The sequence below is a fragment of the Haliotis asinina genome, chromosome 4 (genome assembly GCF_037392515.1).
Source record: "Haliotis asinina isolate JCU_RB_2024 chromosome 4, JCU_Hal_asi_v2, whole genome shotgun sequence".
In the NCBI taxonomy this organism is placed as follows: domain Eukaryota; kingdom Metazoa; phylum Mollusca; class Gastropoda; order Lepetellida; family Haliotidae; genus Haliotis; species Haliotis asinina.
Window position 1 is genome coordinate 75,287,288 of NC_090283.1, and position 13,965 is coordinate 75,301,252.

General features: G+C 37.0%; 2 protein-coding genes across 11 annotated transcripts in view; one reads left to right on the plus strand and one right to left on the minus strand.

Annotated features, from left to right (window-relative positions):
- The window catches only part of LOC137281888 (peripheral plasma membrane protein CASK-like), a 462,595-nt gene that overhangs the window by 438,538 nt on the left and 10,092 nt on the right, over positions 1-13,965 (plus strand). For 5 of the 10 annotated variants that reach the window (XM_067813583.1, XM_067813580.1, XM_067813582.1 and 2 more), the window contains 7 exons: positions 2,990-3,068; positions 3,482-3,567; positions 6,799-6,876; positions 9,623-9,721; positions 12,274-12,421; positions 13,001-13,141; positions 13,333-13,413. In XM_067813583.1, the coding sequence (XP_067669684.1) occupies positions 2,990-3,068; positions 3,482-3,567; positions 6,799-6,876; positions 9,623-9,721; positions 12,274-12,421; positions 13,001-13,141; positions 13,333-13,413 (712 nt within the window). Of the gene's footprint in view, positions 1-2,989; positions 3,069-3,481; positions 3,568-6,798; positions 6,877-6,943; positions 7,013-9,622; positions 9,722-12,273; positions 12,422-13,000; positions 13,142-13,332; positions 13,414-13,965 lie in introns of all 10 variants that reach the window. The other 5 variants (XM_067813585.1, XM_067813581.1, XM_067813586.1 and 2 more) reach the window with 1 other exon arrangement.
- Positions 1-13,965, minus strand: part of LOC137282102 (uro-adherence factor A-like) — a 390,886-nt gene that overhangs the window by 221,313 nt on the left and 155,608 nt on the right. The gene's annotated exons all lie outside the window — the stretch shown is intronic.

A 13,965-nucleotide genomic window follows, 5' to 3' on the forward strand; every position in this document is an offset into this window, starting at 1 on the left:
GAGGATGTTCATAGCTTCAGGTATATATTTGAGTCATGTTTTAACTTTCACGTACAAGAAGATTGCTGGTAGCAGATATATTCACAATATTTCACATTAACACATTGCTTCTACTTTGTCATGCGACAGTACCTAACAGATTTCTGTCTCAGAACTAGGCACATGGAAGTACAGAAGTATGACACTCACTCATTCACTCACTCACTCATTTGGACACAGATACAGCACCGAGATAACTGAACATCACTTTTCAGACGCCATTACCGTTTTCTAACAAGCTGACAGTAGCAGACTTTGTTAATTTACTCTAATTGACATTGTTACAACAAGCCAGCAATTATAAAGTGAATGATATCAATCATGAAATGAAAGAATATTTATATTTAAAATACTAAAAAGAGGATTTAATCAATGACAAGCACATTTTAACTGTCAAAAAGTTTTCACATGAATTTTGAATGATTTGATATGAATGTGCAAAGTGATTTAACCATCTGTTATGGAGGAATGATTACTGGGTGTGCACAGTGAAGGATGGAGCTTAATAACATTGTGAAACATCAGATTTCAAACTGATTCATTTAGTGGCCGTTCGTACTGAGCTTGTTCCCAGCCTAAGGGGTGCTGTGGAATATTCAGAATACCGAGGAAATCTAGGCAGATAATTATGGCTCTTGTGGAACACGAATTGGTCCTTTGATGACTCAGTATTGACAAGCTTATTCTTATGCCAGGAATATTGTCATTTGTGGGATAATTAGGAGAATATCTGATGATGGATAAATCTAATAATTGTCTGAGTTGATGCTCCAAGCCACAATTCCAAGTTTTGGTCTGGTACTGGCACCAGTAATGGTCTGTGCTCTGCAGTCGGACAGGGCCGTAATGCAGGCCATACAAGACAAATTAGGCCGTCATTGTGATCGGAGAATCTGAGCAGATATGCATCTATGTTGGCTTTCTCTACTTTGTATGATTTCGCCAAATAACATTATGACAAGGTAATCACATTCTCGATGAGACTTTGGTACAGATGAGGAACTTGTAAGTCTGGACTTACTGATATTCTGTGGCTCATCTTTCAATGCTGATAAAGTAATCATGTTGGTAATGTACTTTTTTCTTCTATTCTACCAAAAGGAATATGAATAATTTGGAGAAAAAAAACATTCTAATAATTTTTCTGTGTTTTTATTCCCATGAATTCCATTTGAAATTACCAGCACATATTTCTTATCAGTAATTCAAATAGTTTTAAAAATCAATAATAAAAATCTGTTCTGCTGTTAGTGCCAGTAAAAGACGGAGCATCTTCCCAGATAGTCTGTCTCACAGCCTTTGAACCACATTATTCTCCCTACTGCCAAGCCTTCCCTGTTATGCTGAAACCCAAAATGAATCAAGTCTAGTTTTCCTTAGGTTTAGAACTCTATAAGGCTCCTTTTCAATTTAGATTGGTTCATTTGTTGCAATCAAAATATAAATTCAGAGACTAAGCGTTTGTCTGCTGCCTATAGAGTGGAAAGTTTGGTCCCCATTCTCACAAACCATAGGATGGTTATAGGTTGTACTTCTTGTTACTTTGCCTGACTGGTTATTAAGTGAACAAGACATTGTCTTGTTTGCTCAGAGTCAGTATTACTGTGTCTTGAGAGGGATTTCCTTGTTAAACTGCATCACGTTATGTTAGTGGAATTGTAAAACTAACATCAGTCCAGACTTGCGGAAATGCAGAATATATCCTTCACCCTAAACAGACCATCAAATCAATAGATGGTTCGTGTATGAAGACATGCTTTTAATATTCCACAGCTGGGACACGAGATAATGATTTCCAGATGCTGTATTCAAGATTGTTATATAGAACTGTTAGTAGGGGAATATAGACATTTATCACCAATCTCGGCATGATATAGCTTTTATCGTCTATATAGTCTACACCAGCTGGGGGTCTACATGAAAATACGATGTATTGAAAGTTATTAACTTCTTGATATAGATTAATCTATTCGTGGGGACAAATTGCCTTATTATACAGAGATCACTTCCTCTACAGATATGCACAGGTGTCTGAAAATATACCAACATTTCCATTCTGACATCCATCAGAACATCTCCGAACCAGAGTAATAGAACTTATTAGAGCCAAGTTTCATTTAAATGCAGGTTCTGATGGGTTTTAGAAAATGTCTCTTAAAACATTTACATTCATTGTGGAAAAATTGGTTAAATATTTTGATTACAGTGTTTTTACTGTTTCATATCTAGGAAGGCAGACTTAACGTGTTTGCCTACTTTCCTGTGTGGTTCAACTAGAGTAGACTCTGATTAAATTGATGTACCAACATTTAATGGAGGTTCAGATTGAAAGGTCTTTAGTTTTCTGTCTTCATCTGTCTGTGGGCATTTAGTGACAAAAGGGACCTGAGGACTCGAAGTTTGTCTTGAAAGCTTCTTAATGACTGCGGAGTAGAACTACCAATCGCATTCATGGCTTTGTGTCACACTGCACACAGGCTGCTAAGCAGCTTCAGATCTGCAGCAAATGTCTACAAAAAGGGAAAATGGGGATAAAACATTTCCCAATTAACTTTGGTATATACTCATGAAGAGAAATTACAGGGCACCTAACTTTTTTTATGTTACTAAAGTCAATCCATCACTGACATGATGATGAGAAAAAATCTGGTGTTATGTAACTTTTTAGATTAGAAAGTTTGTAAATTAACCAGGCTGACATGTACTTCACTTACAACAGAACGAGATAAGGAGTTGTTCCTATGTTGAATACAACTATAATATAGCTCTAAAAGCAATTATTTTTGTTTTTTACAGTAACATTTTTTTCTAGTTTGCCTTGGAAAGAAACTTGAGTTTTTGTTCCTAGATGTTTAGTTTTCTGGTATTTGATTAGGAAACTGTGAGACATTTATTTTGTCAATTTGGCTTGTGTTGATGTAATAATCACTTGATAATTTTAAACTTTCAGGGCATAACACTGAAGGTCAATGATGAAGGGAGATGTTTTGTTGCCAGAATTATGCATGGGGGAATGATCCACAGGCAAGGTGAGTTACTTCCCTTTACTGATTCAAGGTAAGTTCTCTCCCTTGTGAACCATAGGCAATGAGAGTTGTCTCCACCTTTTTAATACAGACTTTGAATTTGTACAGATTGGCGTTAATTTGGTCCAAGGCCATTTATTCAGTTGTTATTTAACATGTTACCAAACATTATACATTGCATTACCCTGATGTTTTAATCAAAACAAATATTGCAAACAGCATTTGTTAGAAGCTGTTCGTAATTTATGGCTTTGAAGATTTTTTTTGTGGAAAGGCATGTACAATGTAACTGACATTATGTACAAATTAGGGTCAGTGGCTGTTTCATATACAGTATATAATTCTAGAATTCTCAGCTGTAATATTGCTGTAAAAGCTTACTCATTCTCTCACTGATAACTGTGGGTATGTTTCAGGCACGCTTCACGTCAGCGACGAGATTAAGGAGATCAACAATGTCAGTGTCCAGAACCAGCCTGTGGAAACACTGCAACGCATGCTGGTAGATATACACTATATACCATACTTTACTGGATAGTATGTGTTAAAGAAGAGATGTGTTATGAATAAGAAAAACAGTCCCTGCTGATCAGGGCATCACATTTTTGTCTACACGTTAATGTATATCCATATCATAGATTCATCTTTTAGACATAAGAAAACATATTAATGCCCATCAAAGCTTAAATGATAAGTTTTTCCACTATTTTTGAATATTGTAACATGGGTAGTCCTCAGGTTGTGAATTAAATTTCTTGTATTCTTGGTTTTCTTTGAGGATGTAACATTCATGGACAAATATTTTTCTGTCTGTGCAGTTTTTCATGAAGATTATCCTATTATTAATGTTATATATGGGAAAATATTATGTTTCTTAATATTCTGGCAAGGATAGTTTGGAATCATTAATATCTGAGGAGCATTTTTGCCATTGTGTAGTCTGAGCACATGATTATATAAAAATTACTGGGGGCAATATTCATGATGTCTGACATTTTTTATTCATCGTTGATTCTTACAAATTCAGAATTGATGATGTTAGGTTTTTTTGTGCTTGGATTTGGATGAGGAGGTACTTTTATGGGTCTTGTGATGCATTTATTTGGAAGTGCATTCACTTACCTTAAGGGAAATGTATTTGTTAGGTGTACAGAATGTCACTTTAACAAGAACCAAGCAAGAGATCAGAGATCAGAACTGGAGTAGTTTTATTCATCATGGTGAACTGTACATCTATCCATCCACCATTAAATCATGTGTGAATTTTTAGCTGTTAAGCTGAAAGGCGCATGTGATACAACACTTGTCTCGAAGGCTGTTAAAATTCTTGCCTAGCTCACAGAATCTTGATCCACAAATGGATGCTGTAATAGAATGGAAATGCTGTTTTGACATAACTGATCCATCGGGTGCATCTTGTGTTAAATCAAATCAAGAGTGTCACCTCCATGTTGAGCTGATAGTCTCACAGTGCGAAAACATCAGACCTCAAAGATGAAAGATCTTGAAATAAAAGCAAGCCATCGTGACCCTTTTTTATTGGACAACTGAAGACACAATTTCATGATAACATCCAAAAATATTTATAATTTCATGACAAACTTGGTTCGTCTAACCTGCTGGTGATACTTGATAGGAGGTTTTCAATTCAGATAATATTTGAAATCGAAACTTTTTGATATTACTGACATGTGCTGCTGCACGTTGTAGGGAGGTTTCTGATTTATCTGAACTATGATACTCTCGTGTTTTGATCTTTGACGTCATGACGTAAGTTTGAAGCTGCATTCATTCTTTGATGTCTTTCAACCAATTCTGAAAACCATCTCTCAAGGATTTTCAAATCAGATCGACTAATGACTACTCTGTGGCTGCCTTCCAAGTTGTAATGAAATAGAATGGATCTTAGTTTAAGATTAAACTAACCTGTTTTGTGATCTTTTCATCTCAAATTAAAGGTTTTTCTTCAAGATGATTATATTTTACAATGAATTACTCATCAGTTTTGGATCTCTATTAAAAACTGTCGCTTAGCAACCAAATGGATATCCCCTAGTTTGAAGTAATGAATCAATAAAATTTTAGTTTTACACAAGGTCAGAAGGGAATTTGTTTCTTAAGCACCTTCTTCCCCGTGGAAGTTTGGTCAATAGTTCCTGGTGCCATACCAGCACTCAGACGTGCGTGCACTTTTGGGACCTCTTGAAATCCTTTGTTCTCGGGCCCGTGGCAGACTGTGTAGCAAAAGAGGTATTACAGTGGTCGCCGCAGACCATAGTTATATTTCACAGGCAATTTCTCAAATGAAAAATATTGATTATTTTTTATCATATTCTCCAGTTTTATGAATTGTGAGGTCTTTTTTGAGAGTACTAACTTTGATGTATGTTTACACCACCCTCAATAATTTGATTTTCAGTTATGTGTGCGAACATTAGTCATCAGCTGTCACATTTCATTTGGTCCAGAGGAACTGATCGTTTCCATTTGTATGCAATTCAAAAGTACTGTTTCTCTTTTTTGCAATTGTCATATGAACTGTGTGTTTTATATAAGTAAGGGGATAGCTCATCCATCATGGTGTATATATAATTTCAAATCCTCCTTAATTGACATTACTGTTTCTGGCAGGCGGAAGGTTTGTCGGGAGATGTCACTAGTTGTTTAAGGTTAGAGATCTGAATGTAATGTACACTGCCATTCTGAAAGCCCCATGTTATCCTGGTAAACAAACAAATTGTGGTCCCGTCATCAACATAAGGTCATCAACATAATGTAGACTCTCTAAGTGAGTGGTCATCATGTGTTGATAAATCACTTTGTAGCTGTATTTACCTCTCACCTGCACTGTCACATTAATATCATGTTAATTGTTTGTACATTGATTATTGGCCATTCCTAAATGTAAGTACTTTAATTTTCCTCAGAAAGTGCAGAAGCTATGGACGATCCTGGTGGTGATTTTTTGAGACAGTGCTTACAAATTTCTAATCCAAATTACAACATGGCCACTCTCTCTGCCATTTTGAATTTTGCATTATAAGGAAGTCTATGCTGTAGGTTGGGGAACAACAATTTGTATATTTTGGATTTCATTTTTATTCTTCAAACAGTTCTAGTTTTGTGTAAATGCAAATTTCATATGTAATGAAAAGAGGAGGAAAGAGTGAAAAAGATCTAAACATCAGCAGTTTGTTAAGTTTTAACAAATATTTGTTAGTATCTTCAGTAGGCAAAGTAGGTTCATGCTGCCTCTCAGCCTCGTCTGAATTTGTTTCAGAGAGCCTCATTCATGGTGCCACTCAAGGTCTTTTTTTCACTTTATGGCACCATACAACGATGCTCTTATGGTGCCATACAGAGAACATCTTAATTATACCAGGCACAGAGACTCTCTATGGTGCCATACAACGATGCTCTTATGGCACCATACAACGATGCTGTTATGGTGCCATACAGAGAACATCTTAATTATACCAGGCACAGAGACTCTCTATGGTGCCATTAAAAGTGTCACCCTATTGTTCCACTCAAAGTGCCTTTTTGTTCTGCCACTCTTTGATGCCACTGACAGTGCCATTTTTTAATGGTGCATCTGAAAGAGACTCATGATGCCATTCAAAATAACATCATAATTATACCACCTGAAGAGACTTTTTATAGTGTCATTCGGTGACTCTTTATGTTTCAAAGGATTTGTGTGTCACGATCTGTCTCCTGGTGTATTTTTTAGCGAAACTTGCGAGGCTCTGTTACATTTAAAGTGATGCCATCTGTTGGTGGAGCTCAGAAAGTAGAGACAGGAATTGAGGTAGGTATTTCACGACACCACACGTCAAATGTACTCTGTTCTCAACTCATGCATTTTGTTATTGCAGAAGGAAGCTCGAGGCAGTATAACCTTGAAGATTGTGCCTAGTTATCGAATAAACCCTGCCCAGTGTGAGGTAACCCCTATCCCAGCATGCCTTGCACCCAATATGGCCGTCGTGGCATACAGTGTCGTGTAGCCTTATACTTAGTCGTTTGTGTGTCCATTTGTGGCAACTGCCAAAAACAATATTCTCAATCTTGCACATACACCATTTTGATGCTGACACCTCAGTTTCATCGCACAGGCCTCCTGAAAACAGCATTAAAATCAAGATAAAATAGTAACATATTTATCACCTCTTAATTTTTTTTAAAGTTGACTTTTAATTTGCTTCAATGTAATGAAGAAATGTACTAACTTTTTATAGGAGTACTAAAGATTTTACTTTCGACATTTCTACTCCAATCATTTTAACCAATTTCTTATGTGTTTTTACCTTTTTTCAGTAACTTCGAGTTGATAATTAGCCACTTCCATCATGCTTTGGGGAATTATTTTTAATATTTACTTTTTTTTCCACCCTCCTTCAGATCCTACTTTCCTGACAGCCTACATCTCACCCAATAGCTTATACAACTTAAATGCATTGTTTTGCATAGTCTCACATAGTTTCGGTTTTTTGTTGTTGTTTTTTTTTTTTTTTTTTTTTTTTTTAGCATTATTTAGCTTTTATCCTTTGATGGGGGCTGCTTTTTTCCAGTTGAATTCAGATTCTTCAATGCTTCAATTTGCTATTGTTTTTACTTAAGTTTCAGTTCATGAATGTTTTCAGTAATTGATTTTGAAAGGTAAATATGGTCCCATATGATCAATGCCTCAAGGAAGTTTCTCCAAGGATTTAGATAGTAGCATTGATGTCAGTTCCTCAATGTTATTTAGTTCTATTTGAATGAAAGTACACTTACATGAAACAATGCTACCAATCCACAAGTAATCAAATCAGGGATGCCAGATCACCTACCCCACACAAAGTGTTATAACTGTTCATACCTCCCCATGTGCTGGGTATCTTTGTTAACTAACTCAACTAATGAACTAACAAGCTATTTTATTTATACACAAGTGTTACATGGGAAATTAATATACTTCTTCATTCAACTCAAACTGAAATGAGTAAATGATATTTGACAGTGAAGATAAATTTCCAACACCATATGACATGACATACACAGTGTGGTATATGATGGTCTTCTTACATATAACAATATGCAATAAGGTGTAGAATGACCATGTTATATGCAGGGTGTATATTGGGTATGTTATATACCCCTGAATACAGTGCAGTAACAGACATGCTATGTATCCGTGTATGCAGTACAGTGTATAACGGTCATGTCATCTACCACTGTATACTATACAGTATATGTGATACCCCTGTATACAGTACAGTGTATAAGTCATGTTATATAGCCCTGTATAGAGTACAGTGTGCAACAAATATGTTATATACCCATGTAAGCAGTAAAGATTATACCGGTCATGTTATATACCTCTGCATACAGTGCTGTGTAAAACAGACATGTTATATATCCCTGTATGCAGTACAGTTTATAACAGACATGTTATATACCCCTGTTTGCAGTACAGTTTATAACAGACATGTTATATATCCCCGTGTGCAGTAAAGTTTGAAACAGCCATGTTATACACCTCTGTATACAGCACAGTTAATAACAGTTGTTAAGTACCCGTGTATACAATGCAGTTTATAAGTCATGTTATATATACCCTATTTGCAATACCATGTGTAACAGTCACAATGTATTGTCCCTGCTGCCTCTAGTGGTCAAGTGTGAAGTGTGGTATTGTGCAGGTCTGTAGTCCATTTTGAGCTGGGTCAAGCTGACCCATGTCTTGTTTCCTGTGCTATGCAGATCATTGTCATCATGCTGATCTCATCATCATCTCTTCAAGGAAACATGTTTATTGAATTTCTACCACTCTCTGTGGTTATTTTGCATCCCTACATGAACATGTTTATGAGTCATCATTGGGATTTCATCAACAAAAAATCAGGTTTTTGCTACATGTGATCTAGCTGGCTGAGTGTGTAACATTGTACCACAGTGTGTGTGTGGTGCTGTAAATTGGTGGTTCAGATTACCCCATGACCTGTGAAGATATGTGGAATTGTCATTGTGCCTTGCTTGCATAGATTTTAGCTTTTAGTTACAATCAGTGATACGTGTATTAACAGATATGTTTGATAAAAACAGTTCTGTGTATGATGATTATATGTCTTAAGAGAATAGTAGTTTCATTCACATCAGATAACAGTCTGTTTACTGTTTCATTTGTACCTTATCCAAGGTACATAAGAATTGTGTTATCTTAACAATAAATTTGCTTAATCATCAGTCAGACATTAGTTGTATTCTTCATTTACGTGGTAAACTGCATAAAACCTTTAACATTTTCTGTATATAAAGATATTACATGAGGACATCAGGTCCAGGTGAGTATTCGAGCTATCTCCCCTAGATCAGAAATTCCTGACAAAGGTTCCTGTTTTCTCATACTGGTGTCATAGTGTTGTTTTATAATATGAGTTTTCTCCCCTTGGTCACAATTCTCAGCTATTGAGGCTTGTGTTTTCAAATGGATGCAAGTGCTCGGTTTGATTATTTGAGTTATCTCCACTTGGACACACCTTTCAGCATACACGGCCGGTTTTGTTTTTCAGATCTATGTGAGAGCGATGTTTGATTATGATCCTCGTGATGATGACCTGATTCCATGTTCTCAAGCTGGCGTACCGTTCAAAGTTGGCGATATCCTCCGGGTAGGATGAAATATAGTATAATATGCATATTACCTTTTGGAAGTCTTAATTTAGAATTTACAGTATGGTTCAAAATTATTGAGAATAGCTAAAGCATTTCATATTATTAAACGAGAACAAATCAGATAAAATTGAATGTATTGTGAAAGTGAACTGACCTTTTCATGTTGTGTAGGTAACAATTTAATATTTTATCAAGTCTCCTTGAGCTTCACGGCACAGTCTAAGACGGGTAGGCATACTTCCTATCAGAGAGGTTAGTGTCTCGTGAGTTATGCTGTCCCAGTACCGGACCACTTCTCTCTTCATGTCTTCAATTTTTGTCAACCCCTTTTGATTCACACATTCCTTCATCATCCCCCAAATGTTCTCAATGGGATATAAGTCAGGACTATATGCAGGAAATGGTAATGCAGTCACATTTTTCTCCTGAAACCACTGCTTGGCATGTTTTGCGGTGTGTTTAGGATCATTATCTTGCTGCAAAATCCAGTCATTTCCATAAAACACATGTGCACTTGGAAGGAGAAAATTATCTAATATGTTAGTGTAGCGTTGTCAGATTTCCCTCAAACACACACAGCGGGGTCGTTCTTAATAAGGATATCCCTCCCCATACATGAAACTTTGGGCTGTATTTAGGTCGTCGATACAACGGTGCTGACGCAGACTTTGTCCATATTTTCACATTATTGGGATATACCCATATTGAGCTTTCATCAGTAAAAATCACATTTTCCCAGTCAAAGTTTTCATGTGCCAAACACCACTCAACACGCCTGTCTGTATGTTCTTGTTTCATGAGAGGAGAAGGAATTCCAGTCTTTTTCTCCCATCCAAGATCAATCAAAACTGTAGATTTTGATACAACTGTTGATCCCCTTTCTATCAATTCATACCTGATGTTGGAGATGCTTGCCCTTTGCTTTTTAGACGCTAAAATTCCCAGCCGGACGCGATCTGAGAAGTCCAATTTTCTGAGTCTCCCTGCTCCTTTCTGGTGCCCAAAATCCTTTCCCTCTTTAAAATTCTTCCTAATCCTATACACAGTAGAAAGAGGAGTTCCTGTTCTCTCTGCCAATGTATTTACATCATCAATTCCTTGATTACACAACTCAAAAATCAACCTTCTTTTATCTTCAGCAGACATTGTTGACAGTGCTGAGGAAAATGACGTCTGCTACAAATTCAGGGGAGGTAACTCTAATTGTACTATACTCAGTAGGCCAAGATGAGTTACCTCCCTTATACAATTACTTAGTTTTAAGTATCAGTGAATCAGTTGAGGTGTTAGGATAGCTCAAAGTAAGAAGAACAATTCTCAATAATTATGAACCAGACTATATATTTTATTTGATGGAGACACACAGAATAATTGACTGCATATGATACATTGACTGTTTGTAACACCATTTGAGTGCAAGTTTTTACACAGATGACCTGCCAGGTTAAGGCATTGCAGAATTGTCTCCCTTTAGTATGCCCTGATTATGATCTAGATTTGTCAACACGATATGCATACTTTAGATTTCATCAAACCCTCCATCATGTTCAGATTTCCTTCTTCCTATGCAAGGCTGACATGTTGAGTAGTCACTGAAATATTGTTGAATGACGCAGTCAGAGATGCCAACCACTACGATTTTATCATAGTCACTACAAATTTTAACTTCAAACTACGCCAATACGATTCCACTAGAAATGCTATGAAATTTGATTAAAATGCATTAAAATTCAGATATATAGACAAAAACATAATATTCAACAATGAAATACATTTTCGGACTTCACATACCTTCCATTCATCAAATTTAATGACATATTGTAACTGGAATGATTGCAAGTAACAAACGTAATTTTAGCGAAGCTGATTTCAATACCTTCGCGATCTGACACATTTAGTTCCAGCGGAAATAATTTTACCATGTGACCGTAGTATCATTCATTTTTTTTCAGAATCCACCATGAGTTTGTGTATTTAGTTGACAACTAATTGTATGGTCAAACTACTAATTTTAAATGTTGAAACTACTATTTATGCAATAAGTTTAATTTACTCACTCATCAGGAATTGAAGTCATTCAGGATCTTGCCAAGTGATGTAATATCTTACCTGAAAATAATCATTCTTCAAACCAGGTATTACAATGTATCTCTAGCTTTCAGAGTCCTATCTTAAATGTTATTAACTTGCATCAGGAGGTCAGACATTGGAGCTTTGTTCAAGGTGTGTGTTCATACACCATAACATCGAATGTTGCTCATGCTATCAACCACTAGCTATGTTCGCCAGGACCAGTCAGATTCGTAGCCACCTGACATTGCTGTAATATTATAACCTGAAACACTTGCATCACTGTATGTTTTTACAAGTCACTATTGTTTTCACTTCATTAAGCTGTTATTTCAGGTAATGTTTTTGCTAGCATCCAGTGCATGTTTTGTATAGAGACCCACCCAGTTTTATTACACTGGCTGTGATAACCTTGATTGAATCCGGATACTTTCCTAACAGTCAGTGAGTGGATCATTACATAGACTGCTTGTTGCAGGTGATAAGCAAGGACGACTCCAACTGGTGGCAGGCACGCAAGGCGGACAGTGCTCCCACGGAGCCAGCAGGCCTCATTCCATCACCAGAACTACAGGAGTGGAGGACAGCCTCACTGGCTATAGAGAGGGCCAGGAGAGAACATTCAGGTAAGCAATGCTTGCTGTAGAGAGAGTCAGGAGAGATCATTCAGGTAAGCAGTACCTGCTATAGAGAGAGGAAGGAGAGATCATTCAGGTAAGCAGTACCTGCTGTGTGAGAGAGGAAGGAGAGATCATTCAGGTAAGCAGTACCTTTGGTACTAGTCTAATGGTGTGGTGGGCTTCATTTCCGGAGCAGAACTCAAAAACCAATGAATATTTTTCTGCAAAACCTGGTAGATATATCAATCAGAACCTAACGTGGTGCCTTTTGGTATTTACAGGTTTTTGCAATTTATTATTTTCTCGGTTTCCATGGAAACATTTCGGACTTTGTCTCAAAATGGAGGGATGGGCTTCGAAAACCATTTCATATCCTTTATCAGATCTTCGTAGATGTATGAGACAGATCTTGAAATGGTGACTTTGCTGATTACAGATATGTGGCATTTATATTTTTCTTGATTTCCATGGAAGCAATTCAAAATTGGTCTAAAAACACAATAAGTACCTGTCAGATAATTTGTCCTTTCAAGCATGTGGGGGCCGGGGGGATATGTCATCTTCTGATGACTCTTGTTTTTTCAGTTCACTGTTCATGGTTCGGTCGAAAGAAGAAGGACAAGTACCTGGCCAAACACAACGCAGTGTTCGACCAATTGGACCTGGTGACATACGAGGAGGTTGTGCGGCTTCCAGCCTTTGTCAGGAAAACTCTTGTCTTACTAGGTAGGTCATCAATCCATCAGGGGCCTGGCTATCATGGGAATGTATGATAAAGTTACTGTTTGGGAAGTTAACAACTTGGGTAAGAAAAAGGATGACAGTGGAGGGAGCAAATGCAAAGACACAAGAGGGCCAAGGGTTCCTGTTGGGAGGCGAGTTGTACATGATTCCAGTGATATTTGTGCTGTTTCCAGGTGCTCATGGAGTTGGGAGACGACACATAAAGAACACGCTGATCACAAGTCATCCTGACAGGTTCGCCTACCCTATACCTCGTAAGTCATCTCAAAAACAGTCACATAAATTTGCGTACCCTGTACCTCATTAGTCACCAGGGAAAACATCCAGATAGATTTGCGTACCCTATTTCTTGTAAGTCACCAAGGAAAACATCCAGATAGATTTGCATACCCTATGTCTCGTAAGTCACCAGGGAAAACACTCAGTTCGTGGTGGTGTGTCACGCAGTCAGCACTCTGATCTATTGTCGTGTCAGGAAACCAGCTCAGTTCATTTTGGTTAATATTTGTTTTCAAATTTTAGGACCACTTTCTTTACCTATAGGACAGGAGCAGTGCAAATCTTGCGAATGATTTTTTTTCTCCTGGAATTTGAACTTTAGTAATTTGAAAACAACTGGTCAAACTGTTTTCAGTTTTGAAAACAGCAGAATTTGGTTATCTTTTATTTGTTTGTAGGAAAGGTACAGAGCTCAGTTTGATACAGATCTTGTATTTTTGTCAAATGAATGAAGGAATGGATGAATATGTTTGTGAAGTTGGTTTGTATTCTCCACCCTGGTATTTGGCTGCTTGAACTCCTGGAGA